This window comes from Halichoeres trimaculatus, unplaced genomic scaffold, assembly GCF_033239565.1.
Source record: "Halichoeres trimaculatus isolate MK-OKI-2021-1 unplaced genomic scaffold, fHalTri1.1 fHalTri1_scaffold_17, whole genome shotgun sequence".
Classification (NCBI taxonomy): domain Eukaryota; kingdom Metazoa; phylum Chordata; class Actinopteri; order Labriformes; family Labridae; genus Halichoeres; species Halichoeres trimaculatus.
In genome coordinates this window covers 21,777,679-21,794,282 of record NW_027437195.1, presented here as the reverse complement: position 1 = coordinate 21,794,282, position 16,604 = coordinate 21,777,679, and the positions used below count along the sequence as shown (strand labels likewise).

At 41.0% G+C, this 16,604-nt stretch overlaps 1 protein-coding gene across 6 annotated transcripts in view; it reads right to left on the bottom strand.

Annotated features, from left to right (window-relative positions):
• The window catches only part of plekhh1 (pleckstrin homology domain containing, family H (with MyTH4 domain) member 1), a 41,475-nt gene that overhangs the window by 3,941 nt on the left and 20,930 nt on the right, over nt 1-16,604 (bottom strand). For 5 of the 6 annotated variants that reach the window (XM_074691931.1, XM_074691933.1, XM_074691936.1 and 2 more), the window contains exons 10-29: nt 14,500-14,591; nt 14,220-14,367; nt 13,972-14,108; nt 13,694-13,804; nt 13,316-13,402; nt 12,420-12,581; nt 10,145-10,225; nt 8,700-8,879; nt 8,501-8,612; nt 7,927-8,039; nt 6,536-6,712; nt 6,346-6,443; nt 6,065-6,242; nt 4,512-4,667; nt 4,251-4,348; nt 4,017-4,158; nt 2,219-2,361; nt 1,936-2,065; nt 1,614-1,697; nt 348-494 (exon numbers count right to left, since the gene is read on the bottom strand). In XM_074691931.1, the coding sequence (XP_074548032.1) occupies nt 348-494; nt 1,614-1,697; nt 1,936-2,065; nt 2,219-2,361; nt 4,017-4,158; nt 4,251-4,348; nt 4,512-4,667; nt 6,065-6,242; nt 6,346-6,443; nt 6,536-6,712; nt 7,927-8,039; nt 8,501-8,612; nt 8,700-8,879; nt 10,145-10,225; nt 12,420-12,581; nt 13,316-13,402; nt 13,694-13,804; nt 13,972-14,108; nt 14,220-14,367; nt 14,500-14,591 (2,576 nt within the window). The remainder of the gene's footprint in view (nt 1-347; nt 495-1,613; nt 1,698-1,935; nt 2,066-2,218; nt 2,362-4,016; nt 4,159-4,250; nt 4,349-4,511; nt 4,668-6,064; nt 6,243-6,345; nt 6,444-6,535; nt 6,713-7,926; nt 8,040-8,500; nt 8,613-8,699; nt 8,880-10,144; nt 10,226-12,419; nt 12,582-13,315; nt 13,403-13,693; nt 13,805-13,971; nt 14,109-14,219; nt 14,368-14,499; nt 14,592-16,604) is intronic. The other variant, XM_074691937.1, reaches the window with a different exon arrangement.

Sequence of the window (16,604 nt, the reverse complement as noted above, 5' to 3'; positions counted from 1 at the left end):
GAAAACATTTTCTATTGTTTATTCATGACTGTAGGCCATACAAACCATTTAGCAATCACTATTAGCGACTTAATTGTTGGTTTACTATTTAACCATTGATATTTCAAGTAAAAGGAAACATTAAACTTTCTTGTGCTTGCAATTTGTTGTCTTTCACAATTTAAGAAATAAAACAAAACAGCTAACTCAGCATTCAGATTTGTACTCAATTAAACTAACTTACATTTACAGACTTTACATTACAATAATGCCACATACTGATCAGGGATTAACCCATCGGGAAAAACTGCTGCATCTGTGTTTCGGTGAGGATCAGACAATCAAAGTGAACATCTGATTTCACTCACCTTTGGTTTCGCCATAGTAAAAACCAGCTTCTCCACGCTCTTCTTTCCTCCTCCTGGCTCCCTCTGCTGGCTCGTGACTACCATGAAATCATCACGACAACCACCAAAGGTTATCACAGACTGGTAGGAGTATGAGTGCAGTGTGTGCTGAAAAATGAAAGCAGGGCTGGTGTGAAATGTGTGGGGATACAGAGGCAAAGTGGGAGCATGCTCAGGTGTTACTACTGATCTCAAAACTGAGCCAGGAAGTCATTTTGGTTTCTGCTTTTTGGAGAGAGGAAGAGTGAAATAGTTTCCAGATTCTTCCTATGATTTTGTTCTTAACTATCTGAAAGCTTTTGAGCAGCACTCTCAGCCAGACCAATAATGAAATATATCCAAAAATTACAAAGCTCAAGCAAACATCCACATGGTGCAAGTCCTGTCTGTCAAGAATGTCTGCTGGGAGGCTGCCCATTTTATTTTCCTTTGGATATGTGGTGTTTGGAGCACCACAAAATGAAATAACTTTAGACCAGTGGGTCAACAAAGCTCTACATCTGTTCTCAAGCCAGCTGAGCAGCACAGCGGCAAAGAAATCCCCATTTTTGAGCTATGAACTTAAGTAATGTCACATAAAATGTATGAGTGTAATGAATTTAACTTAAAATGTTAAATGGAAGAGGACAAGAAATACAAAACAACTTCTCTGGATGTGAGGCAAATAAAGAAATAGAAGATTTCTTTCTGACACATATTCTGAAGATTCAGGTCAGAATTTTGACTTTAGTTTTGCTGGATCAAGATTAGAATTAAAAATAGTGTCTGCCTTCTATAAAGTGATGATTCTACAATTAGAGAGTTTTTTTTCTCCCCAAACTTTTAACATGGACATGAAGTCACAACACTGGACATACTGAATGTGCAGATTTTCAAACTGCTGCATAATTATATGTCATAGAAATCCTTTAATCTGTTGACCAATTGTTATAAAAAATAGCACAAGATCTTTATTAAACTTGTTGAAATCATGTTGGAGGAGTGGGCCTCAAACACCAAGGTCTACTCATAGATCAGCCCCCAACAGGCCTCAGGATGGCTGGGTAATCAGAGAGAAAGAGGTTTACTGACCATGGAGCCTTAAAGAGACAGCAGCTAAAACTAAGCGTTACAGACAGAGGCTGAAATAAGGGTTTTCTAAAACACCAGTGTGAAGAGCAAAGGGACACTATGAACATCCCCTCTTTAAACTCAGATGACTGATGATGCCTTATAATTCAAACTCACCATTGTATAATCCAACACACACAGTCCGTCTTCATTGACTGCCAGCCAAACCTGGCTCTGCTCTACAGGAGAGGGGGGGACTGGCTGTGGGCAGAACAAACACAGAAAGGTCATGTTTCTGGTGTAAACTGTCACAGCACATACTCCAGCTTCCTGCCCGGGTCTTCTTCAGGGGCTTAAACTGGTCTGACCTGTGTTTAAAAGTGTGATGGATGGCTGTGTTATGGTTGAAGACAACTAGACCAGTTTCCTTCTCTGGATGGAAGACTTCAAAACACAGAGGGACAAAGAGATGTGTACTGGTGTGAACTTTAACTCTCACCTTGGCACTGAAGAGTTTAGCTCCAAACAGCGGCCATTTCCGAGCCACGGTCAGGTATATTCTCACACACTCGGATGCACTGCACCCACGTAGCAAAGACCACTTAGTGGCCAAACGCTCAGTAAGATCTCTGAAAGCAAACAAGAAAAATTTTTAGCTTCTGGTGATTCACACAAAATTACTCTGTCACGGCTTGCTGAAAAACACCAATTCATAAAAACTTCAACTGTTTGAAAACAAGGATTTGACTGTTCATTTTGTGCAGCAGCAGTGTTGGGTCTACCTGAGCTGCTCTGAGCTGCAGTCCTGTTTGTAGCGTTTGGGGTAAAAGCGCTCTAAGGCCTGCAGGAGGATCAGCTGAGACTTATGCTGAGGAGAGGCAGCAGGAGAAGAGGCAGCCGGCTTCTCCAGATCACCGTGTTCAACCTGGATTAAAAAGAAAGTTCAAGGAGATACAGAATTTAACAAATCTACGGCTTATTCACTTATTTTATTTTTTAGTTAAGTTTATTTCGGTCACTTTGAACATAAAAACTCATATACATGATCTTCTTCTCAGCTTGCTACTCAGATTTGTATATAACAATAAGGTAAACATAACTACTAATTTATCAGAAATATACCCTTTGTCTATCCAAAATCTCAGACACACTATAATTTTACACCCCATTTCTGTAATTTGCAATCATCTTTTGTTTAAATATTTTTTTAAACCTACCATATGTTTGACATTCTTTCATTTCTGTGTCTAATCCATTCCACAGACTAACTCCAAATACCAAAACACATCTTAGCTAGTTTGGACAGTACAACAGAGGGCTAGTGAATAGACTGGTCCTGAATCCAGGCACATTACCAACCATCTGCCAATAAACCTGGGACCCTGGAAATGTGAGTATTTTAAATGCTTTGTGCTGTGGAGCAGATGTAAGAGGTTTTCCTCAGTGTCCCCCCTGTCTCTGTGTTAGCTTCAGGATGCTAACTTTAGCTGCGGTTAGCCTGTTGTTTTAGCCTGTAATGTTACAGTAAACAAGCTTTGCTCGGAGCTCGTGGCGCCACCCCCAGTGACGTGGAGAAGCGGTATCAGCAGTGGCTTATTAACATACGAAGGTCATGCCCACTAAATCAGAGCGTTCTGAACAGAGGGGCAATGAGAGCCTGGAAACAATGCTGCTGTGCTTGATTTATTGGCTTTTTGGACCAAAACATGTTACTACCATTTCATGAAGACATCAATGATCCATATTTAACTGCAGAAAAGGAGCATAATATGGCAGCTTTAAATCCACAAGTTCACAAAATTTTAGAGTCTGTAGATTTATAAATAAGTCCTGTGTTGGCTCTCGATAATCAGCTCGGTTAGGAGCCTAATCGCTTTCTTTGGAAGCAAAAAGGTGGGATTTGTGATTGCTTTGTATGTTCTTCCCCAAACTTCCGCACAGTAAGTCATGTATGGAAGAATGACGGAACAGTTAATAATCTGTAATACATTTAAATTAAGAATTTCTTAAGTTTTATATAGTATGGCAGTTGATATTTTGGTTTGAATGCAATTTACATGAGGTTTCCAACACAGTTTGTTAATTTCATAAACTTGTTTTATCTCCATATCATTAATCATGAGTTTTTTCTTGGCATTTTTGTCCGACTTCTAAATATCCTCGGCAAAGAAAATAAGATTAAACAATTCTGACACATCACATATATCAGTAATGTACAGTATATACAATTTAGGACCCAGCACTAATCCCTGTGGGACCCCACACGTGACCTGTAACATGTTAGACTTGTTATTGTGTATTTTTACATACTGTCGTCTGTTTTCCAGGTAACTGCTGAGCCATTTATGTGCTGTTCCTCTGATTCCATATCTTTGTAGTTTAGACAGTAATGGTGAATGGTTCATGGTGTCAAATGCTTTTTTTAAATCTATTAAAATCCCAACTGTATATTCTTTATTGTCAATTGCTGTTTATATTTGTTCCGTAAGATCTGTGACTGCCCTCGATGTAAAGCCGTTTTGATGTTTGTTCAGTAAACAGAAAAACATATTTTACTAATCAAAAATTACATTTACAGACCTGTGCCATGAGGGCAGCCACCTCAAGAGCCAGCTCTTTGTTCACAGGGAAGTGGCCTTGTTGAACTTCATCATTCACCTGGTACGCCAGCAGGAGGCGCTCTCGCTCTGTTTCTCCTTTCACCTGAGACCTGAAGCTCAACCTGTTTGGGCAGAATTGAAGAAATCTGTATGAGACATTTCTAATGAAGACTTTCATTATGTTTTTGTTTGATTTTAACGGCTGAAGTTTTACCTGTTTTTGTACATTAGACGGACAATCCTCGTCCCCTCGTTTTTCCCAGGATGCAGTTCTTTTAGAGCTTGCTCCCATTTAGAAATGACATCACAGATCTATCAAAAAGGATGCAAATCAGTTTCCAGTTGGTCACACAGAAGCTATTTCAATGTGCCTTTACTGGCTGGAGTTTTTACTAAATTGAAAATCAATAACTCACAGAAGAATGCCTTCATTTACTTTCTACTCCCCCTCATGTTCAGCGACCCATCCTCTTACCTTGGCAGACGGCTGCAGGCAGTGCTCCAGGTCTTTGCCTGACGGATCATCAGTAAAGAGGGCGAAACCTGACAGCTGAGGCTTTCTCACACAAATCCTCTGATTCAGCGTGTTAAGGAACTCTTCCACCGAAGTGGAGCCGTCAAATCCCACCACCTGGATTGAAGGGAGGACAAAGCAAACGTCTTATACCAGCACTGGAATGTTCAACAGGGTTTAAGAGACCTGATTTGACAAATCTGCAAAGTTACAGTGAAGAAAAGGAACACAAACATAACTGCAAAAACTGAAATCTGAGAAAGCACTTTGGCAAAAACTGGTTTTACTTAAACGGGGGTATTTTGCTTCCTCAAATTTTATACATGGATGTTAGGTAACACTGCTGAATGTTTATAACAAACGTACAGATTTTCAAATCACTACACATTCATATGTTGAAGAAATCCCTGAATATGCTTAAACACTGAGGTCAACCCATAGCTCTGGCTGCAACAGGCCTACAGAAGGCTGGAAAATCAGAAGCCCAGTTTCCACCAAGCAGTCCGGTTTAGATCAGTATGGTTTGGTCCTGTTTGCGTTTCCACAGCAAACCTTGCCCCCTCGTGGTAGGCGGCGTGTCAGCCGAATGCTGACAGCTGCATCAGTAACATAATAGTGAGGCGCCATAGCAGCGCGACGCAGTGTACTCTGCTAATAAATTCAACGAAGAAGAAAAACGCAACACAGTAAACAAAGAGCAACGATGGAAGACATCCAGCATTTTGTCCTCTCTTTGATATAAAGTGCAATCAAGCTTTGTTTCAGAGAAGTCTGTGTGCCACCAAGAGAAATGCAGCTGCTCTTGCGTCATAAGTGATAATTCTTTCGACCAATCAATGGTCTGCAGTGTTGTAGCTCCACCCTCCAAGATCGGATCGGTTTAGTCCGGCACCCCAACGGATGGGTGCCAAAAAGCGGGGCGGCTTGTCTCGGTTATTTGGGGATCTGTCCTGGTATTAGTCAGTGGGAACGAGACGAACCGAACTGAATCGCTTGGTGGAAACGGGGCAAGAGAGATGGGATTTTGTGGAGCAGGGAGCTTTAAAGAGACAGCAGCTTAAATGAAACGTTTCAGACAAAGGCTGTAATTCAGTTTTTTTTAAAAGCCAGAGTGATAAAAATAGATAATCGCAAAGCAAAAGACTTAAAATGAATCACCCTGTTGGACCCTGAGTAAGTTGCAATGATACGATGCTATGGTACTTAATTTTACTGATCAGTAGAAAATTAGACATCTTGTTGTTTCCTAAATTTGCCTGCCATTGTTATCTTGTCGTCCTGCTGTGGTCACCTCCAGGATCATGTGGCAACACATAAATGTGGAAAAGAAAAAAAAACAGTTTGTATGGTTTGTACAAAATGTAAGGAATCTTTTTGTTTATCTTTTAATGGTAGTATATGAAATATGCAATCCTCAATAGTTCTTGATTTTGGCAGGCATTTCCAGGATCCCCAGGGTGTCCTGAGCCCACATTTGCAAGCCGGTGGTTTACTGTACAGCAATGAATGTGTACCTGGTAGGTGTTGTTCATGAAGTGCACCGGGATGCTAAACGGCAGTGAGTGGTGGTACGGGTTTCTCAGCAGAATAGAGACGATCTCCATACGTGATGGTTTGGCTTCCCGCTCTCCGTTCTGCAGAGTTCTCTCCACAGACCTCTGACAATACACGGCGTACTTTCCCACCTCACTCCTGCAGGAAGAAAAAGTGAGAAACTGAAAAACTGCAAATAAAATACATGTCAGAGCACAGTGAAGGTTTTTGTTTTCCTCATGCTTTTAAAGGGAAACCTCACCTTGGGTCAGCGTTGCGCTGCAGGTACTGTTTCAGGTACCACAGAAAATGTTGCTGAGGCAGAAACAGAGCCACACAGAGAGACAACAGCTGCCAGCACTGTGGGTACAGGGGATAAAAAGAGGAAAACCTTTAGTTTAATTCGTCTTATTTCTCTTTACATGCATTTATTTTGAGGCTCCACTCTGCACCTGTGTCAGGGAGTAGTTGTGCGGCGTCCGCTGGTTGGTCTGCTTGATCAGCTGACAGTACATCTCGTTCTGCAGCTCAGGGTGGGTCAGGCACACTTGCAAAGCATTCTGGGCCAGGGAGGTGTGATAATCGATTGATGGAGACTCGACCAGTACGTTGATGAAGAGCTGACAGGACTGCAGAGATAAAAACACTGAGTTAGTTCTTCTGTTTGACCAGCAGGTGGAGCCAAACACACACGCTTGAGACTCCAGGTTCAGATAGGTGGTGTGGGTGCATCCCAGAGCGGCAGGGATCTTTTTGTAGCATTTTTGGGATTGATAGTTTTTTGCTTTTTCACCGATGTATAAATAGAAAATGCTCAGTAAATGTAGAGATAAAAATTAATTTGCCTAGCTTAGCATCAATGTTGCAAACAGGTGGAAACAGCTAGCTTTGCTGTGTTAAAATTTAGATAACTTGCTACTAGAGCTCTAAAACAACCAGTGAACATCACATTACATCCACAGTAATAATAGTGTGTGTATGTTTAAGTCAGAAGAAATAAAAAACAAAAGTAGATGGCATGAGGTCGGAAAGAGCTCAAATATGTGTCATTATTTCTGAAACAACCTTTGTTCTCATCCACATGCTCGACTGAAGACAAAGAACCAATTTAACAGTTTTCATCAGTCTTGTCAGATTCATTAAAACTTCAAAGGCCCGAAGCAGAGCGGAGACTTGAAAAGCCCATCACTGGCATTTATTCTGTGTCTTTGTGTGTGTGTGTGTGTGTGTGTGTGTTTGGGACTGTTTTTGAAGGCTGGCTGGTCAAAGAGAGAGCCGATCCATTCAGCTTTCAATCCAGCAGCGTGGTGACTGGGCTGTGAGGCATGAGGAGGGGGCTGCGGAGCTGAAAACAGAGGAAAGGGATCTGACATCCTCCTACAAGGTCTCTGATCTCTCTGCTTTATTTTTCTCCCACCCCATCCTGTGGCTTCTATATCCATGGCTGCCACTTTCTGAAGGCCCTGACCTCCCATGTCTCTGCTTCGAGGGCCTCCTTTCACACCAGAGGACAGTTAGCTTCAATCAGAGCAGATAATCAAGGCCATTATCTCTCTTCCACACTTTTAATGAGCTGGGGCCCTCGTCCTCGGCCCTTTGATCTGGTTTGGAGGCAGGAGGGAGGAGACGAGGAGGGCAACAGAGTGCATCTAAGAGTAGGAGGGGGATAACGGGGGCTATGGAGGGGACAAACTGGAGTAGGGTGCATGATGTGTTGAACAGACTCTGGTAGAAAGAGCAGGACAGACAGGAGGAAGAAAGGGATTCAAGAGAAAGGGCTGAAAGAGAGAGGAAAAAAGATTCAAAAGAGACAGACAGAGAGGTTAGAGGTGGAGAGGCGGACCTTGAAAAGCTTGAGAGCTTCTGTCTGCAGAGCTTCAGAGGGCAGCGTGGTGAGAGGCGAGCGCAGACCCTCCTTACAGAAACTCAAGGCCTCGCTCTTCCACAAGGTGGATTCTGGGAAAAGGACACACACACACATATAAACACATAAACCCCACATTGCACACACTCACACACACAAGTACAGATTGAGTTTCAAGGCTGTAATGACTCAACAGCTGACAAAAACTCACACACACAGAGCTGCAGTTGTAAACACCGTCTGCAGCGTGGATTACAGCAGTCAGACATCGGGGATCAAAATAACAAGTTGAGAGCTTCTGAGTGAGTTTGTGTCCGCTTATAGAGACACTTAGCAAGCCTTAAGCCTCTCAGTCAATTATTTTTAACTACTGTATGTGTCACGATGTTAGAATACAATTCTACTGTGTTTACCACAAAGGATATGATAAAAATGGACCAAGTTTTTAAAATTTTAAGCTGCTTTTAAATATGTTACGACCATTAGTTCTACTTTAGGTCTTCTCACAGAAACCCCTCCCCCTGACAGCAGCTAATGATGTTGGTTTTCTCACCAGGCTCCCCCTCAGCGTCCAGCAGTTTACCGATGAGCTGTTCGTACTCTGTGCCCACTTTGAAGGACGCATTGCTGCCTGCAGCCACCGTCAGATGATACAACCACGTGTCCTGTGTGGACAAAGGAAAGTATGTTATTAACATACCCTATCTAAGGGTTAATTACAGTTTCACTTTCAAAAGGTCTGCAGCAGTAACCTTCTCCTGCTTGGTGCCGATGAGCAGGTACGTTGGGCTCTGGTCTCTGGGTTGGACCACTAAGGTGCAGTGTGAGGAGAGGAAACCTCGACTGCCGGCTTCATAATCCTCGTCTGAGTCACAGGATCGATCGACTTCTTGTACGGAGGCCTCCCGCATCTGAAGCTGACCCAGAGGCAGCTAAGAACAGAAACATGAGACAATTAAACAAAATCTTTTCTTGCGTGGTTGAATGCTTAACCCTGTGGTTCTCAAAGTGGGATGCTTGTTGTAGGGGTGCACCGATCACAATTTTCTGGCAGATCTCCGATCTTTTAAAAGCCTGACCTGCCGATACAGATTTGGGCCGAAACCGATTTTTATTTCTTATTTTTTATAACTAACAGCGTATACCTTTAATGTTCCAATCTTATTTTGTTGAAAATCATTGAACAATACCTGTAAAACAATCCAATCTTTATGTTTTAAATTAAACCACCAATAAATTGTCCTGAGTTTTAGGTCACAGAGCAAAAAGCAACAATGGCTGGCTGACAGACCTTCCCGGAAGTATAAAAGATCAGTTTCATATGTAATGATGGGCTGATCACCAATCCCCCAAAATTAAGGAAATCCATACGTGCACCATAGTAGGACAGAACACATGAGCATTTGGCCAACTGTTTTACACAATCTTTTAACATAAAACATTTAAAGCGAAATCCCCATCTGATTCAAAAATCTGGGGGAAGGGAAAAAAGCTGATCAAAAAAAGAGTCTCCTGTCTTCAAGAGAGGATTACAGCCACTGAAGTGTTGAGACCAGTAAAAAAAAAAAAGAAAGAAAAAATCTCAAAATTCTGAGACTAAAGTCAGAATTCAGTTTTCTTCTCAGGGTTCTGACTTAAATTGTGGTATCTGGAAGTGATATACTTCTGGGAAAAAGTCATTATTCTAACTCTTCCTCAGAATTTGAGTAAAAAAAAAAAAGAATCAGAATTTTGATTTTTTTCTTAGAATTTTGAAAATTTTGATAGCATTCAGATTTCTCCTCAAATTCTGAGGAGAAAATGACAATTTTCTGCTTTTACTGTTTCAGATTTAAGACAGTGTTTAGATTGCTTCTCAGATTTCTGAGATAATTTCAAAATTCTAATTCTTGAAGTTCTGAACTTAAACACAAAAACAAAAACAGAGATTTAAGACAATACAGAACTTTTCCTCAAGTCAACATTTTTTTGTGGTCCTCAATGCTCTTCTATAGTTGCTCAACTTGAGCCAGTTTAACTTTTCTTGCTTGTTCAAACACAAAGTTACATCAGGCAAAGGTGACAACGATTAAAAACTGTAATTTTTCAAATCCAACTGCCTTCACATTTTGTTTGAATGCTAAATCATATAACGTCTTTTTAAACAAAACAAAATAACATTTAAAGCAGAAAGACAGAGAAGACCAGTCTTACTTACTTTATCTTCCTGGTTTCGGTAGTAGAAGAAGAGTTTTCCAACCAGAGAACACCACACCAGTTTAGAGTGCCCGTGTTTGACCTAAAAAACAAAACATAAGAAAAATACTTAGGCAAGTCACATGTCTGACAAGTAAATATGAATCTGTACTTCTGCTTCTCTGATACTAGCTTTACACGAGTCCTTATGAGAATTCCTGCATTTGCAGCACAGATGTCAGAGGTTTTTTTGTTTTCAAAATAAAACGTAAAATAGCGTTCAAGCTCTGATCTCTTTCAACTTTAATATAACCAGGAATGCAGCTGCAGATGATAATACGCCCTCTCTCTGTGCAACAGATTGTTTCAGTAAGTTTTGAAATATGAATGCTGCAGTGATGTCACTAAAAGACGCCATCATAACAAAGCCAGCTGTGCTCCTCTCAGAGGGGTCACCAGGGTTAACTATGCAGAGAGGCAGGACAACCCCCGTCTGCACCGAGATCACGTCATAACCAGTAGATCAAAGATGACTCTCAGAGAGGGGATTGGTGGGGGGTTTGGTTAAGAGGAGTGGGCGCCATCATCTCAGTTTGAGGCTTGTCTGTCATCTGTCAGACCCATCACACACCAGTTAGACGCTAAAGTGTCTTAATTTTACGCACAGACTGTCTCCAGCTAAAGAAAGGCAGGGAGAAGTGGTAGGCAGAGGGGAAAGAGATGTCAAGCATTCCAGCAGCTCCAGCCTTACAGCCATGTCTCAACGTGAAGGAGGTTTTCAAGAATCTGCCTGGAGAGGGTTCTGTCAAACCCCATCACCACCACCACCACCACTTCAGTGACAGACACTTCCATTTCTGTCTGAAAGAGGACACTGAGCCTGAAAAAGAGTTATCTCTGGGATACACTTCAGGGTAGAAAGCTGGCTATCTATCCCCCTTACATCAGTGCAGGGGGGGCAGGGCTGTAAAGTATCAGTCCCAAAAAGTGATTAACTCTTTAACTAGAGTCATGATGACTTTATAAAAAATATTCACTGCACTATACTAGCAACTGTTTACACTGTATACATAAATCACTATCCAGTTGGTAAGGTAGCCTCTAAATCCTGGGGGTTTGTGCTGTTGCTCTCCCTGCCTTTGCTTTGGCATTCCATTTAGGCCCATGGAAGGGCAGGGAGCTCCTGGAAGAACCATGCTGCCAAATTAAATGTATTGCATCCAATTCTTAAATTTTCAACAAGAGTAGTACTTTTTTAAAGCAGGGGTTAACCTGCTTTCCCATATATTAAACATGGACATAAAGAAACAATGTTGGATGTTCATGCGCAATGTGTGCAGATTCTTTAAGCTTGTCTATGTTGGTATGTTGTAGAAATCCCTGAATCTGTTTGATCCCCATGAGACTTGCCAAAATAATGAGGTCATCCCATAGGGATCTCCTCACTGGTTCATGAAATGTTGGGGTAAAGGGTAACTCAAACAAAAAGGTCTGCCCCAGTAAGTCACCAGGGGGCGGGCCAATCAGAAGGAAGGGGGTTTGTAGAGTTATGAGCCTTAAAGAGAAAGCAGCTATAACAAAGAATTTCAGACAGAGGCTAAAAAAGTGTTTTCTGAAACTCTGGTGTGTGAACAACAGAGATTTTTTTGGAGCTACAATTCATGTGAAGCTACTACAGGGGAACCGGAGGGACATTATAAAGCCTAAAAAGCACTATACTTCCTCTTTAGAGGTATAATGCATAAATTGTCCTTTCAAAAAAATGAAATGATTGATGGTTAAGTAATTTTAATCAGAATAGAGCCAGTGTCTGACATATGAAGGCAGAGACTGTAATGACTAGGCTTAGCTTAGCTTAGCCTAGCACAATGACCTAAAACAGCCATCATACATAAACAAGTCTTACTGTACTTTTTCTCTTTTTTTTTTTTTGTTTGAAAACAAGTATCAAAGAAAGGTGCTGAGATTTTACAGGTGGTTACAGACTTAATCTTGGCCTGGAGTAGTGACGTGCTGGAATCTCCATCAAGCTAAAAATACTGTACTCGTGTACGAGGCCATTAAACTGGAACCTATCATTATAACACAACACATATAGTTAGTGACACAATAGAGCTCTGCAGAGGCACGGGTAGACTGATTTTCTTACCTTTGGGAATAGCCAAGCTTATTTAAAGCCTCTTTTTATTTAGCTCACAGACATTTTTGTGCTATTGGTTTTATCTAAAGACAGCAAACAGACACTTTTTTTCTGAGTCTTTCATTGATTCAGTATCTCACAGCTTCTGTCTCCTGACCTTTGTGAGCCAACCTCTCGTAGTGGGCTTGGTGGCGGTGGTCTCCACCGTGACAGGACTGCTGGCCTGGACTTTAAGTATATTCTGCAGAACCCTGATCCACTCCTCCAGGATGTTGGGTGAATCGGCGGTCAGATAGAAGGTCTTCTTTTCTGTGATCAGCTGATGAGACACAAAAGGAGAAGAAATATGGGAGAAAGGCTAAGCCAAGCCGACTGAGATAGTATCACGGTGTCAGAGGAGATCAGAATCAGCCTTTCGAAGAGCCAGGAAAACATTCCAGGCCAATGTTATACCTGATGTAATTTTAAGCTGCTTCTCTGGTATGCAGCAGCAAAGCTCTACTGTAATGCAGTGCTATAATAAGACACAATCTGAGTGTGGAGTTGTATGTCCTCTCTAACTTATGTCCTCAAGTTTTTCTCTTTTAGTTTAAACATTGTTTAACCCATTGAAAGTAAATGACCATTTCAAGTCTGAAGAAAGAAGTGCAGCAGAACTCAAACTCTCCTTTTTTGGATTCTCTTACGTAAAAATGAGCTGTATTAAGATCCTGTGCTAAAGGGTTTGAAAACTTTAAAAACCATCTTAAAATTCAAGAAATATAAGTGATTAACATTTGGTATGATATTTTTTCACATTTATTTATTGTATCTAAGGTTATATGAAAGTAGTAGGAGAACTGTTTGTTTTGGGAATACCCTGCCCTTCCATGTGCTTATGTGGAATGCAAAAGCCAAGGCAGGGAGAGCAGCAGCAAAGACCTTCAGGAGTACAGGACTCAGTAAGCACCAGTGATAAAACATTGGACACTGGTAAAATCAGACACAGCAGTTCAATCTTATTTCATGCACCGTGAAAATTCAGGTATGTGAGTCTTTTGTGTTTCTACTTACTTGAAACGTCTGTGCTCCTTCTCCCCGAACTATACTGCAGGATGAGTTCAGCTCAATCTGACCCTGAGGTTTCCTGATGACATCACTCTGCATACACACATAAAAACAATCACAACACATTTTTAAATCCAAATTTCATCAATTTCTTTAAAAACTGTGTGCTACTGTAATCATAAATTCACATGTGCAATATTTCTAAACTACACTGTCAACATTGCCATTAATGAGCTGTAAAGATGATAATTACACCTTCACCTGCAGCCGTCTTATACACAAACACACAAGATTTTGAAGTATTCCTGCAATGTTTTCTGTGCGGATAATAAAACCTTAGAAGGAAGCAGACAGGCAGGCTCAAAGAAAGAGACACACACTCACAGGAGACTTGTAGTAGAGAATCTCTCCATTCCTCAGGATGAACCAGCGACGCTTCCAGGCTTTAACCTGACTGCCCATCTTCAGGAGGTACCCCGACTTCTCCAGCATCTCCTGCAAACACAAACAGCACGGGGATCATTCAAACATAGCAGGCCAGTCATACTGAATTCGACTTAATATGTATTTTGTAATATTAAATGCTGCATTTTTGCATGGAGACATCTGTTGAGTATTTCAGCTTTTTGGATGGCAAGTAAAAGTCTCAGGAATCCACTTACAGGCCCAGTGCTCTCACAAGAATAGGAAGACGTTCTTTGGACTTTGTGTTCTGGTTCAGAGTAGTCACTGTCCAGGGAGTAGGCATCAGGAGGAATGGCATAATCACTCTCTGAGCTAATGGAGGACATGGACACACCTAAGAAAATAAGAAATTGATTAAAAGGGGAAAATGAAGACAGAAACTCTTCAAGGGAATATCTAAGGGAGATATCCTAAGTAAGGTCTGCATGAAATCATAAAACTCAACCTCTTTTCACAGCCCGAGGGCTCCCTGGGACACTCCCCTTCCTGTCTGGATTCAGGATTGAGGTCCGTAAACTGGCCAGAGAGCTGCTGTCGTCCTCAGAGCCAGAGTCGTCGTCTGGCAGAGGGACACTGCTGATCTGAGTGGCTTTCTAAAACAAGCAATAGAAAAAGGTTCACATAACTTCCACAATTATTGCCCTGGTGAACATTTTTCACCATTTCAACGCAGTTAATTGCAGCTGTACTTCAGCTTTGAAAATAATAGGGAATGTTTCACTCACCCCTTTCAGTGTGGTGTAGACCGGTACGTTGATATTCTTATAGATCAACTGGGTGAATGGACCTGCTGCTGGATACTGGGGTAAGTTTGAAACTGCAACAAACAAAGAAAACATTTATTTATTAGCATTTTTAAACTAACAGAAGAGCGGTAAATTATTTGAAAGTAAGCGTACAAATACAAACACTGTGGCCAAAGAACCAGAGGTGAATTATCAATACCGAGGTTAGTCTGTTAACTGGCACTTAGGCGTCAAATACATCAACCTGAGTTAGCTTATTAGCTATTATTAGCCACCATTTGCAACTGTTTAGCATCCAAAGCAGCAGAAACTCCTTAGACTCTATAAATCAACCTATTACAAACTATTTGTAAGATGGATGTTGTCATTTATTTTTGCTGTAATTAATTTTTCCTGATTTTCTTTATTTTTAAAAGTCTCACTTTGAGCTAACCAAGTTAACAACGTGTGACAGAAACATTTCAATACAAGCTAGGACAGAGGCTCCATAGTTAGAATGGAAGTATTTCAGTCTATCACTCACTATTTGATGTCAAATATACCAAGACAAGCTAGCTAATATCAACCACCATAAGCTACTTATTAGCAACTTGCAACACCTTATTTCAACTTTATTTTTATAGGGAATAAGTTAGTTTCTGTTTGCTAGTTTCAGCCACTGTAAGCTACTAGCTAGCATCTGTAGCCAAAACCTCCCTTTAAATGCTGAATAATGTCATCATTATAAGCTTCATTTGTGGAAAGTAATGTTTATATTTGTCATTTTAAAGTTTCTAAAGTTAGTTCATTCTAAAGTTAGTTCTGCTTGCTTTACTTTCCTATTTAAAGTCTTTCTTCGGGCTGATAACTTTATAACTTGGGTCAGAGACATTTCAATACAGGCTTGTGTATGTAAGCTAATTTAAGCCACTTAAAGCCACTAACAAGCATCTAAGCCACAAAACCCACATGCTAAGTTGAGTCATTGTTGGTTTCCATATTACGACCTTCATTTGTAGAAGAAAATTATTTTAATCTTCCTTTTCTTTCTTTTTCTCAGTCTCACTTCTGCAAGCTAACAATGCTCTTACCCATTTGGCTAATACAAATGTACACAGAACCCACTTGAGTAAGAACCTGATTATTTATGTTTTTATCCAAGATAACTAAATAAAAAGTTATAATTTGGTTGGAAATTAATGCAAAAATGTACAAACTTGTTGTGTATTCGACTGAATTACATAAGTATGTGTGAGCAATTTAAAGAAATCCCAAACCAAATAAACTCGTATCAGAATCTATACAGACTTTTAAACAAATCTGCATTGAAGGGGAATATGCCATTACATAGATTTATAATACAATCTACACAAATTTAAAACAGAACTTTCAACATCAATTTCGCCAGGGATCAAAATAACCCAACATCATTTTGGGGTATAAACATGAGAAGAAGCTGAGTAAGCTACAAGTTAATCCACAACAGCCGCTTGGCAGTCAGCTCAGCGTTTCTGGCAGTCAGAATATTCAACATTCAGAGAGCTGTCAAACTTCAGCGTGAGCGAAGTGGATGATGTTGAGACAGAAAGCACAGCAGTAATTACACCCAGACCACGTCCTTTCATCGCAGCTGATTAAAAAGCAACCTCCCCTGCTGCTCCTCTTTAACCTCTACTCTTGTGCTCTTCCTCAGCTCTTTGAGAAGAAAGAGAGGGGTCTGAACATCCTCCCGAGAGCCCACACCTGTGCAGGTGTGTGCAGCCTCAGGCAGGGCGGGAAGTGACATCAAATGCGGCAGTGACAGATCCAAAGTAACCGCATATACACTCAAACACACACACACACACACACACACACACACACACACACACACACACACACACACACACACACACACACACACACACACACACACACACACACACACACACAGAAACACACCTCAGCTCCTCAGCGGGTTTAGACACAGCTGGAGGACATGTCATTTCAAAGTACTGACTCGTTTCCCATCCAAGAATATGACACACACGTGCACAAAACAAAATTAGACACCACTTTACAAAAAACTGCACAACATTCATTTTTAATGTATTGAGGGATGCTGA